General features: G+C 33.0%; 1 protein-coding gene and 2 long non-coding RNA genes across 11 annotated transcripts in view; 1 reads left to right on the plus strand and 2 right to left on the minus strand.

The window, feature by feature from the left end:
* The window catches only part of LOC124453058 (P2Y purinoceptor 4-like), an 82,150-nt gene that overhangs the window by 64,750 nt on the left and 4,267 nt on the right, over positions 1-13,133 (minus strand). Inside the window, exons 1-3 of one of the 9 annotated variants that reach the window (XM_047003767.1) lie at positions 7,773-8,096; positions 7,331-7,557; positions 5,435-6,251 (exon numbers count right to left, since the gene is read on the minus strand). The exons of 1 other annotated variant lie outside the window; for it this stretch is intronic. In XM_047003767.1, coding sequence (XP_046859723.1) covers positions 5,435-6,251; positions 7,331-7,501 — 988 coding nt within the window. In that variant the 5' untranslated portion in view covers positions 7,502-7,557; positions 7,773-8,096. Of the gene's footprint in view, positions 1-5,232; positions 6,904-7,330; positions 7,558-7,622; positions 7,736-7,768; positions 8,105-8,834; positions 10,019-10,739; positions 10,979-13,133 lie in introns of those variants that run through there. 7 more of the 9 variants (XM_047003768.1, XM_047003769.1, XR_006950944.1 and 4 more) reach the window with 7 other exon arrangements.
* Positions 64-5,152, plus strand: LOC124453518. The gene is made up of 3 exons (XR_006951110.1): positions 64-2,939; positions 3,420-3,512; positions 5,059-5,152. It is a non-coding gene; the product is annotated as an uncharacterized LOC124453518 (long non-coding RNA).
* Positions 3,614-4,715, minus strand: LOC124453528. The gene is made up of 2 exons (XR_006951119.1): positions 4,397-4,715; positions 3,614-3,844 (listed from the first exon to the last, which is right to left on the minus strand). It is a non-coding gene; the product is annotated as an uncharacterized LOC124453528 (long non-coding RNA).

Consider the following 13,133-nt stretch of genomic DNA (forward strand, 5'->3'; position numbering starts at 1 on the left):
CATGATTATGTACACAAACTTCTCACGTATACAGGAAGTACTGACAAAGGAGAAAATGGATAATTGGCTGTATGTTTGTGTAGAAAGTGAGACGAAGTATCCCTGCACGCGATGTATTGAATTCTACTTTCATCAATATTGCAGTGAACTGATTCACTCACCAAAATAAATTTCATCCGTGTACAGAATGTCTTGTTGTATTAAAAAGTTATGGCTTTACCAGGGCCCAGGTTGGTCTCATGTTAGTGAGAATTCTTAGCAAAGTCTTTGTTGTAGGTATCTTGATTTGTCATTTTTCAAAACATAAATTCCTTCAATGTTAAGAATAACGTACTAATAAATGCTATAGCAAAATTTTATTTTGACAAGACGAATATTGCTATTTCTTTAATATTCAAATCATCAAAATGATTTTAATTAATCTAGCATCGTTAGACATAGTGAGTAATGTTAAGTAATTACAATCAGTGTTTCTGACTCTCGTACCTCTGATTCAAAGGCTATTCATGAATGGTTTTCAATGATTTTGCATACACACCACCGTCATATACGATAACTTACTCCTAATATAAAGTTTGAATCCTTAAAAGACCAAATCACACGATCGCTAACTACCCTCTAATCCATTCATCCCGAGCTAAATATTGAGGGTTTTCACAATTCTTCACCATAGTCCTTTTAGGCTTAGCAATTCGCTTCCATCATATGCCGTCATTTTGATCAATGGCAGCTTTTACTGAATAAGTCTTCATGAATGACTCTTCTGAATGACTCTTCAAAAATAAGTTTAATGATTTTGTTCTTCGTGTGTATATTAGATAAGTCTTTTTTCCCATTTTCCATCACTACTTTCACTCAAACAAGATGATTAGAGATTTTGCAGGGGAGATAATTTAAACATTGTGCATATTTGTCATGGAGACAGTCAAATATCGATTATAGCAAGATGAAATATCATGTAATATTTAATTTATCACACAAAGCGTATTTCGATTTGGAGGTTTTATGAGAAGTACCTTTCACTGGCTTTGCAGGCACAAAGTCTGATCGTATGATATCTGATCAGATTATTGTGTGGTAAGTTGTTATTAACTTGCCTTTACGCAGGTGCTTAGATACTTTGATTGCATCTGTGCCCACGAACTGGTGTCCAGTGTATTATCAAACTTCATAGTTGAGAAATGAGAATGGTTGAGATGAGATTGTTTGTTTTATTTATGAATTTTAAGACTAATTTGTGGAGAGTACGGTGTGAAATGATCTTTTCCATGACAGCATTCACAAGAAGATTATAAAGATTAGCTGGGTTTTTTTTTTAAGGAGTAGGTACGATTTTGTTAGCGTATTTTATTTTTGTAATTATGTGATGAATTTTGCCAATGCTCTTAGGTCTTAACTCTCGAGCCTCGTGTTCATAAAACATTATTTATGTTGCTTCTTAATGTCAAAAATCTTTTCGAAAATTTTCTGTTCCGTTAAAAACGAAATTCCCAGCGAGAAATCCAGTCACATTTGCACAAGGGAAAAAGATATTTTATTCTTGAATTTAAAATTCAAATATGGCGGTAAAAATATTGCTCCATGTGTTTTGAGTTCAACGGATATTATAACTTAACCTTGTGTATATGTTTAAGTATGTATAAAAATTTTATTTCAAGAGGGTAACAGACAACAGTCAAATAGACTGATAAACTACTGGCTCTTTTATACTATATATACAAATGTATATCAAAATTATAAAATTATACTATAGTATATATTTAAAAAAGGATCATGCACTCAACTTTAAAACATCTATATACTTCTTGTTTAGTCAGCATGAATTTGACGTCAAGTACGTTCATTTTTGGCAGTCTGTGTGACGTGTATTTATTTGATCATGGAGCATTTTGTTTATTAAAACGCGTGCCAAAAACACCTTTGTTTTTCTATATATGCACTCGTACTTAAGCGTATTGTAATCTGGGCTAGAATTTGTGATAAGCAAAAACGTGTCGTTAGAGTGATACAATAGCTATTATTGATACACCGAGTTCAATTCCTTACAAAGTTTCTTGATTGTTTGAGTTAGTTTCTTGAACCCCATTGACATAGACGAATAGTGAAAAGGCAAAACATCAAAACCACTTAAACACGGGCAAACCACTTAAACATTGGCAAACCACTGGTTTTGAGGACGTTGCTCTGATGCTGCTTGTATTTTCTGAAAATGTATTTTTGTTTTTCTCAAATGATAATGGTGTATAACACGACATACAGAGCAAAAAGCTCTCTAAAAGAAGACTTTATTATGTATAAATCTATAACCGTGGGTGTGTGTGGGTGTTCTGATGTGCATTTGGTGTGAAGCACCTGTCAGTCGGCCTGTTTTGAACAGCTACGTCTTTCAAAAATTTCATATCTTTCACTTTGATTGTCATTAGTTAACGATGGGATCAAAGTTTCAGATTGAAGCTCTCTTTTCTTCATTGTCTGTCAATGTTTTTGGCTCAGATTAAAATCAATGATTTCTTCTGGTTAAGTGAAAATAGTTCTCGATCTTTTCCCGCTAAAGTGGATGAATTTATGCACGTGATGATTGTAGTAATCTTCTTAATGCAGTGGCATCCTCCCGTTATACAAACATATTTCTTATTGTGATTAAAGGAAATGTCTTCCGTCTTTACCGAAATGATCAGAGATGATGGTTTGTGTGTGTCTGTGTGTCAGTGTATGTGGGAGGGGGGGGTAGGCCCGGCTGTTAAGTGTGTCCATTAATTGTTTGATATATTAGTATTTTGCAGGGAAATTGACTTCCATCTTGTGTATCTAAGACTAGGGATGGTGGTGCATACTTCTCTTCAACCCTGTCCTAAATCCATCCTTCGTTTTGACATATCATTATATCCTTGATAAATGACTAATGATGTCTCACCCTGGCACTTCTATTTCAAAATGTGGTCAGTCGTCTAGTTTTTTCAATATTGCAGTGAACTGATTCACTCACCAAAATAAATTTTATTCGTGTACAGAATGACTTGTTGTTATTTAAAAGTTATGGCTTTACCAGGGCCCAGCGTGGTCTCATGTTATTGAGAATTCTTAGCAAAGTCTTTGTTGTAGGTATCTTGATTTGTCATATTTCAAAACATAAATTCGTTCAATGTTAAGAATAACGTACTAATAAATGCTATAGCTAAATTTCCTGTTTCAGCACACAATGAAAGTTTGTGCTTTGTGTCATCACAAGAATTTTTTGTGTAAGCAAACTTTTCATCATAACGCAAGTAGAATAGAAACTATGCAAATTTCATTTTGATGGTACATCGTTACTGTTTCTTTTGACTCATATGCCTATGATGAAAGGATTCTATATTTAAGCTGTCCTTGCACTTGCGACTGTACGTTAGCTGCGTACACATTTTCTTTATTTTGAACAGATCAACTTACTCTTTGATCGATGGAACGAAGTTCTGTTTATACCGAAGTATTTGTTTTCCAATATAACCACCAAGTAGCAGCCGATTTATGAAGTAAGTTTGTTGTAATTTTTTAACAAGCTATAGAAAACTTAACAAACAAGCAAGACTCATTTTTTCTTTCAAATTTTTTATCGAAGCATTAAGCAAATCTGTAACGTCTCTAAGTTCAAGGTTTATTTGATTAATGATATGTACCGTTAAAAAAGTATTACACTGCTGATCTTTCTCATGAAAAGAAAAGTCAAAAAGTTGGCTTTAAATTTTAGTCAGTTTAAATCTCGCTACAAATCATGATAGTTCCTTTTTCTTTCATCTTCCCTTTAAAACTATGCTAATATTACCTATACTGTAGCAAAATTTCCTGTTTCCAGTTTTCCTGTTTCCTATACCCAAATAAAAAATTTATAAATTAATCATAAAGTTATGAACGATGAATGTAGTTACATCTCAAATGTTTCTTAATCGCAAATGGTCTCATTAAAGTATTCACAATTATTGCTCTCCCTTTTGAAGTTACGTAGAATCAAAAAAAGTGATAAGTATTGTAGTAATAATCGGGATAATTTTTTTGACCACACAGTTGTTTTGGAATTTATTCTTCCAATAAAAACTATTAGCACTATTCGTACATTTTTGATCAAATTGAGTTTAGAACATATTATCTATCATACAGGTTTACTAGCACTAGTACGAAGTTAAAAGATTAAATGCCCTGGTTTTTGAATGGAAACAATTATAGTCTTTTTAAACAACGCCTTTATACTGTTTCGATAATCTGGAAGCCTCAGTGCATATACAATTGGATTGACAGCGAAATTCACCATGGCAACTGGTTTGTAGTAGTGAGAAAAACGCCTAGCCAATTAACCTTGTATTTTTCTAAGCCTTTGAAAAAACTCCAGTTGTTTGGCGACAAAATAAGGAAATGCAGTTACCATCAATAAGACAATGAGTCGAATTGCGCGTTTCCAAGAAATCACCAGTATTGGTCACTGGATATACTGAGATCAAACTTGTAAGAATAAGGAATCCGTAAATAAAGGAAGGATAGACGTTTTGGAAATATCGTGAGAGTACCATAGTGAGATCTCAGACAGTTTAATCAACTGTTCTAATTTCTTGTCTCTGGGATGATTGGCATTGACTGAATGGTTTAATGCAATTTGATCACTTGTATTCATACAGTCGGTATAATGTTTATGACCCGTCAACACGTATCTCGATATTTTTGAATCCGCTTTCTTTTAAATTGGCCTCGTGACGTCCACATGCATGTGGTGGATTCACGTGTACATCCCACATACGTGAGTGATTTTAAAAATTCATTTCCTGTAAATGGGTGGAAACGATAATCGGCCCCACCTTTTTTGTTGCAATATTAATATAATATTGGCCCCACCTTTTTTGTTGCAATATTCTCCAGAAGAAGGGGGAAGTTTGTGTAGCATTGTTATTATAGTGCAAAGAAACATTTAATTTCAGCTCTCAAGAGGCTTATATTGGCCGTACTCCCTCCCCCAAATTCCTATACGTACTGTTCGCTGGCATTTCAAATATACCAAGATGAAAATAACAAATCTTTCTTCTTTATTTCAAGGTTTTCATCTCAGCAAAGCTGCTATATTTCCAGGTACCTTATGTACGTGCTTTACTTAATTTATGGTCTCATTAAAGTATTCACAATTATTGCTCTCGCTTTTGAAGTTACGTAGAATCAAAAAAGTGATAACTATTGTAGTAATAATCGTTATAATTTTTTTTGACCACACAGTTGTTTGTCACTTTGGAATTTATTCTTCCAATAAAAACTATTAGCACTATTCGTACATTTTTAATCAAATTGAGTTTAGAACATATTATCTATCATACAGGTTTACTAGCACTAGTACGAAGTGAAAAGATGGAATGCCCTGGTTTTTGAATGGAAACAATTCTAGTCTTTTTAAACAACGCCTTCATACTGTTTCGATAATCTGGAAGCCTCAGTGCATACACAATTGGATTGACAGCAAAATTCACCATGGCAACTGGTTCGTAGTAGTAAGAAAAACGCCAAGCCAATTCACCTTGTATTTTTCCAAGCCTTTGAATAAACTCCACTTGTTTGGCGACAAAATAAGGAAATGCAGTTACCAGTAATAAGACATTCAGCACAATGATTGTCTTTACAATTTCAAAGTGTTTAGTGTTGTACTGTTTAGCATTTACTTTAGTGTCTTGTCGACTTTGCAATACAACCTTAAGTATGAAACACTTCAATATGATCTGAAGTAAAACAGCGATTTCCAAGACAGCATATACCGTGATATAGATATACATAAGCTGGTCAATTTTTTTTATGTAAAGTGATGTGACTTCAGCAAATGCCATGCAAATGGCAATCAACCAAACTGTGGCGCATAATATGTAAATTTTCTTCGTAGATAACATTTGTTGTCTGTATTTGGGATACTTTGCAATCATGTAAGTTTGCCATGTGAGTGATGTCAAGTGAAAAAATGAGCCCGCAGCCCCAAACATCCAAAAGAAAAGGACAGAATAAATGACAGCTTCTGATGGTTTGACCTCGAACAATTCACCCAATCCAACAGTCATGAATTGAGACAAAGATGCAGTGATATCAGCTATAGATAAGCTTAAGATGGTAATCCACGGTCCTCGTCTTAGTTCGTTTAAAGGATCCTTCACAATAACAACAATAAGAAGACCATTTGTTAGGACACCAACTGTGGAGATCACCATTGTTGTTATTAATATTTCTTGAGGAAGTGAGAAACTTTTCTTCGGTTTCTTATTAAATACATAAATATATGTTTATTATATGTTGCAATATTTTAAAACAAAAATTTGTTCTTTTAGACGAGGAACTAAATTATAACGCTCAAATCCTGGTTCTCACTTTCGGCAAAAGTATAAACATGAGCATAACTGCAAAAGATTATCAACTGTCAATTCTTCTTATGCTTATGTTTATGTTGCAAATGATGACCAAACTTAAAATGATGTCGTTTTACAAATATCGACTTTTGCATAAGCTTTTAAGTTTTAGTCTTATATATGAGTTTGAGAACATTGCCAATAATTATTTTTGTAGGAACAGATTTTTTGAGTTTCCACTTTGTGTGAACAGTGATATATTCGCATAGCACGACCAAATATACGGGCTTACTTTTACGCCACTACATAAAGTAGACATAATTTGAGGAATGTTGTAATTTTTATGTTTTGTTGTTATCAAGGCAACCAACACAAACTTTGCTGTTTCTATGAAAATTCAAATTTCACGAGGAACAAACAATGTTGAATATCATGTAGTTGCTATAGTTCATTAAACAGAGAAGATATTGATGAAAATATCATATCTCGGTACATATAAAAAAATGAGTTCTTGATATGCATGAGAGATATGCAGATATTGTCTTTTGCCTGGTACTCTTGAACTCTTGAAGAAAGCAGGCAAGGGAAAATGACTTGATATTGTAAATATGAATAGAATATTTACAATATCAAGTCCTTTTCGTTCGTATTCGGAGATATTGGTGAAATCGTTTTATGCATGTTTTATCATACAATTATCTGATTTTGCCAAATAAATATGGATAGCAATATTTATCTTTACAGCTTACCACGAAGCCACAAAATGCTAATTAAATGAACTGCACATAATAGTTTTCCTTATTCTCAAAATGTCCAATTTCATGATAAAATCACTGCATGTAACGTTGTTGAGTAATACAAAAGAGCAAACGCGTTTGCGTTTCTCTCGCATGCTTGTATATGTATTTTTTTGAATGCATTTCTCTTTGCAGTCACCAAGCACTCGAGTATATTTTCATGACTTATAATACTTTTTATATAATACTACTTACTTTTGTATTATTTTGCGAAACGGAGGAATTCCTTGTGCAATTTACTTGATCTATTTTAGTCGAATTGCACATTTTGATAGAATTGTCGCTAGCTTTGACCACTGGCACTGGATATATATTCAACAAACATATCAAAATAACGTAACTATAAACATATTGTACAGGTACCATAGCGTGACCTCAGAAATTGATTTTATTTAAGGAATTGTACGCCGGGTTCCACCTGTCTAAAAAAGTAATATAATTTACTTATACAAAATCTAATTTGAAGTGTACAAAGTCTGGTAATTACATGAATCGATGACTAAAATTTGGTTTAAAAGGATTCGATAAACCACATGTCGAAATGTTTTATTAATCGTACTATCAGCTCAAACGAACGACAGGGTTTGGTAAAACACAGTTATCCTGTTATTACAAATAATAATTGTTATATACCTACAAGACTAACTTCTTTGTCGTCTGCTGGCCTTCTTACAATCAGTTTTGGATGTTCTAAAAAAACGACTTTCGCGTTCGTCGTGTGATGCGTTTTTAACTCTTCTTCTCACAAATACTCAACTGATAGCAAAATAAAATGTCTTATATGGTAAATTAAGACCGCGTGTATGTATCTGGTGTTTTGAAACAGACAAAACAAATATTTTTCTTGGTTGATGTTGACCTCCGAAGTGGCTTAACGGCTACGTCCGACTACTTTAAAACTTGGGCTGGGCATCATGATGATGTACACAAACTTCCTTTGTATACAGGAAGTACTGACAAAGAAGAAAATGGAAATTGGGTGTATATTGATGTAGAAAGTGAAACGAATGTCCCTCCACGTTAAGTATTGAATTCTACATTCTTCAGTATTGCGGTGAACTGATTCACTCACCAAAATAATTTTATTCGTGTACAGAATGTCTTGTTGTTATTAAAATGTTATGGCTTTACCAGGGTCCAGGGTGGTCTCATGTTATTGAGAATTCTTAGCAAAGTCTTTGTTGTAGGTATCTTGATTTGTCATATTTCAAAACATAAATTCGTTCAATGTTAAGAATAACGTACTAATAAATGCTATAGCAAAATTTTCTGTTTCAGCACACAATGAAAGTTTGTGCTTTTGGTCATCACAAGAATTTTTTGTGTAAGCAAACTTTTCATCATAACGCAAGTAGAATAAAAACTATGCAAATTTCATTTTGATGGTTCATCGTTATTGTTTCTTTTGGCTCATATGCCTGTGATAAAAGGATTCTGTATTTAAGCTGTCCGTGCACTTGCGACTATACGTTAGCTGCGTACACATTTTCTTTATCTTGAACAGATCAACTTACACTTTGAGCGATGGAACGAAGCTATGTTTATACCGAAGTATTATTTTTCCTATATAACCTCCAAGTAGCAGCCGATTTATGAAGTAATTTTGTTGTCATTTTTTCAACAAGCTATAGAAAACTAAACAAACAAGCAAGACTCATTCTTTCTTTCAAATTTTTTATCGAAGCATTAAGTAAATCTGTAACGTCTCTAAGTTCAAGGTTTATTTGATTAATGATATGTACCGTTAAAAAAGTATTACACTGCTGATCTTTCTCATGAAAAGAAAAGTCAAACAGTTGGCCTTAAATCTCAGTCAGTTTAAATCTCGCTACAAATCATGATAGTTTCTTTTTCTTTCATCTTTCCTTTAAAACTATGCTAATATTACCTATACTATACCCAAATAAAAAATTTATATATTAATCATAAAGTTATGAACGATGAATGTAGTTACATCGCAGATGTTTCATTGGTGGACCGGAAGGAAAAGATCGTTGACTTGGATGTTGGAGTAAAAACAGTATTCTTCTTTCTAAACAACGTCTTCATACTGTTTCGATAATCTGGAAGCCTCAGTGCATACAGAATTGGATTGACAGCGAAATTCACCATGGCTACTGGTTCGTAGTAGTAAGAAAAACGTCCAGCCAATTCACTTTGTATTTTTCCAAGCCTTTGAATAAACTCCACTTGTTTGGCGACAAAATAAGGAAATGCAGTTACCAGTAATAAGACATTCAGCACAATGATTGTCTTTACAATTTCAAAGTGTTTAGTGTTGTGCTGTTCAGCATTTACTTTAGTGTCTTGTCGACTTTGCAATACAACCTTAAGTATGAAACACTTCAAAATGATCTGAAGTAAAACAGCAATCTCCAAAACAGCATATAGCGTGATATAAGTGTACATAACGTGGTCAAATTTCTCTTCGAAAATTGATATAAGTTCACCAAATGCCATGCCAATGGCAATCAACCAAATAGTCACGCATAATATGTATATTTTTCTGGTAGACAACATCTGTCGGCTACGTATTGGATACTTTGCAATCATGTAAGTTTGCCATGTGAGTGATGTCAAGTGAAAAAATGAGCCCGCAGCCCCAAACATCCAAAAGAAAAGGGCAGAATAAATGACAGCTTCTGATGTTTTGACCTCGAACAATCTACCCAATCCAACAATCATGAATTGGGACAAAGATGCAGTGATATCTGCTATAGATAAGCTTAAGATGGTAATCCACGGTCCTCGTCTTAGTTTGTTTAAAGGATCCTTCACAATAACAACAATAAGAAGACCATTTGTAAGGACACCAACTGCGGAGACCACCATTATTGTTATTAATGTTTCATAACCAAACGAGGTACCGTTCTTGGGTTTGTTCTTCAATGAAACATATAAAAATTTTAAATGTATTGTGAACTGTCATATTTCTCAATGGTTGAGAAGAAAATTGCAAGAATTTTAGAAATGCATTAATTCAATGCTTTATCTCTTGTCAGTCTATTTCATTTCTTTTATTCATATGATTTTTATTCTAAGTCTTTTTTTGCGTGAGATGTATTAAAATATTGTGAACACTTTAGATTATTTGATTTCGAGATGGAGCATATGATAATAAATAACTTACAGAAATTATGGAGAGGTACAATTATTGTAGTTGATGGTGGTCTTATAAATATTGGAAATGTCGCAAATAATTCTAAAATCAATGCACATTATACTGTGAAGAAGTTTGTATCTAAAATAAAAGCGCTAAAGTTCCGCGTGTTTTATGATAGAAAAATCTTTCCTTTTAAATGTATTCAGTTTCAAGCATGGCGTAAACCAACTTCTGATAATGCCATAAAAATCGCATAAAGGAAATAATAAATGCAAGAATTATTAGATTGTTTAATAAGATGACTTTTACCCAATGGCTTCAGTTAGACTATTGTGGCTTTCTGACTTTTTTTAATATGAGATTTTTTTGCACCTTCCTCATTTCTTTGAATGCATTTCTTTCCAGTCAACAAAACATTTCATTGACTTTAAATTAATTCATCAGACCAAATAAAATGATTTTTGTAATTACATACAATAGAGTTTTTGTTTATAAACTTACATCACTTTGATTACGAGAACCAGTCTCATTCCTTGTGCAATTTGTCTGGTTTGTTTGAGTCGAGTTGCACATTTTCCCCAAATCACCAGCATTGGCCATTGGATGCACTTTCATCAAACTTGTAAGAATAAGGAATCCATAGACAAAGGAAGGATAGACGTTTTGAAAATGCCTTTTGATTATCATAGTGAGACCCTAGATAATATGGTGCGCTGCTTTTCTTTCACTTTGAATTTGATATTGACAGAGTATGTTCCCCCTAAAATCAAGTAAGCGTTGTGTGTGTTGAAGTCGTTATTTCATCGTCCTGCACATACATATTGTTTACAGATTTAATTGGCGTGGGTTTCCTGAAATCTTGTATCATATTTACGGCATGTTTATAGAAGATCGTTAATATGATTATCGTTTTTGCGAAAAACGGCAGACGTTTTGTCATTTGTCTGTTTATAATACAATCAACATCCTTGTAGGAGCACTTTTTAAATACAGAAGCCTCGTTATTTTAGAAGTTCCCATGTAATTTTGCTTTCACTCGTGGATTTTCTTCCACTCTATTCCCTAAATCTTTGTGTATAGATTTTGAAATATTCGGAACTTGTTTTTAATTCAATATTCGACAAGTGTCGTGTTAGTAATACTTAGTATTTGAAGGAAAGCATAAATAAACAAGAAACACAAACACATTAGTAAACTAAATTATCATACACTGTTTTGATAATGGAAATATCTCAGGTAACTTAAGTTGTGTAACACAAAACGAGTGGTTAAATATACGTGATGCATATTAAAGAGTGTTGAAATTCGTGATTAAATGCATATGGTAATCACAAATTTTAATAACCGCAAAGACAGCCCCATCCTTGTCTTTAGCGAGTAATTGTCAAATATTCAATGAGAACATCTTACCTTGTTCATTGTTTAATCGAATACTGAAAACTTTTGCCTTATGTATGGTATTCTTTGTATTTCATTGACAACCATCTAACGTTTATATTATACATGATGAAAATTCTAATCTGCTTGTAAAGTTTTTGTGAAGTAAATATTAATAAAACCATATAGAACTATTTGTAATTTAATATTTTTGATAAAAGTAGGTAACGATTGAATTGGGTCGCTCAAATCCAGTAACAATTGACGTAGAGCGGACACAAAAGCTGAAATGTGTTGACAAATCAATATTCCGCAGACAGCCGTAAATTCCATTATTAAGGTGTAATTCAATTCAAATATGACATATTATGTAATATTTAATTTATCACACAAAGCGTATTTTGATTTGGAGGTTTTATGAGAAGTACCTTTCACTGGCTTTGCAGGCACAAAGTCTGATCGTATGATGTCTAATCAGATTATTGTGTGGTAAGTTGTTATTAACTTGCCTTTACGCAGGTGCTTAGATACTTTGATTGCATCTGTGCCCACGAACTGGTGTCCAGTGTATTATCAAAGTTCATAGTTGAGAATTGAGAATGGTTGAGATGAGATTGTTTGTTTTATTTATGAATTTTAAGACCAATTTGTGGAGAGTACGGTGTGAAATGATCTTTTCCATGACAGCATTCACAAGAAGATTATAAAGAATTGCTGGGTTTTTTTTTAAGGAGTAGGTACAAATTTGTTAGTGTATTTTGTTTTTGTAATTATGCGATGAATTTTGCCGATGCTCTTAAGTCTTAACTCTCGAGCCTCGTGTTGATAAAACATTATTTATGTCGCTTCTTAATGTCAATAATCTTTTCGAAAATTTTTTGTTCCGTTAAAAACGAAATTCCCCGCAAGAAATCCAGTCACATTTGCACAAAGAGAAAAAGATATTTTATTCTTGAATTTAAAATTCAAATATGGCGGTAAAAATATTGCTCCAAGTGTTTTGAGTTCAACGGATATTATAACTTAACCTTGTGTATATGTTTAAGTATGTACAAAAACTTTATTTCAAGAGGGTAACAGACAACAGTCAAACAGACTGATAAACTACTGTCTCTCTTATACTATATATACAAATGTATATCAAAATTCTAAAATTATACTATAGTATATATTTAAAAATGATCATGCACTCAACTTGAAAACATCTATATACTTCTTGTTCAGTTAGCATGAATTTGACGTCAAGTACGTTAATTTTTGGCAGTCTGTGACGTGTATTTATTTGATCATGGAACATTTAGTTTATTAAAGCGCGTGCCAAAAACACCTTTGTTTGTTTTTCTATTTATGCACTCGTACTTAAGCGTATTGTAATCTGGGTTAGAATTTGTGATAAGCAAAAACGTGTCGTTAGAGTGATATAATAGCTATTATTGATACACTGAGTTCAATTCCTTACAAAGTTTCTTGATTGTTTGAGTAAGTTTTCTTGAACCCCATTGACATAGATGAATAGCG

This window comes from Xenia sp. Carnegie-2017, unplaced genomic scaffold (genome assembly GCF_021976095.1).
Source record: "Xenia sp. Carnegie-2017 unplaced genomic scaffold, XeniaSp_v1 HiC_scaffold_25, whole genome shotgun sequence".
In the NCBI taxonomy this organism is placed as follows: domain Eukaryota; kingdom Metazoa; phylum Cnidaria; class Anthozoa; order Malacalcyonacea; family Xeniidae; genus Xenia; species Xenia sp. Carnegie-2017.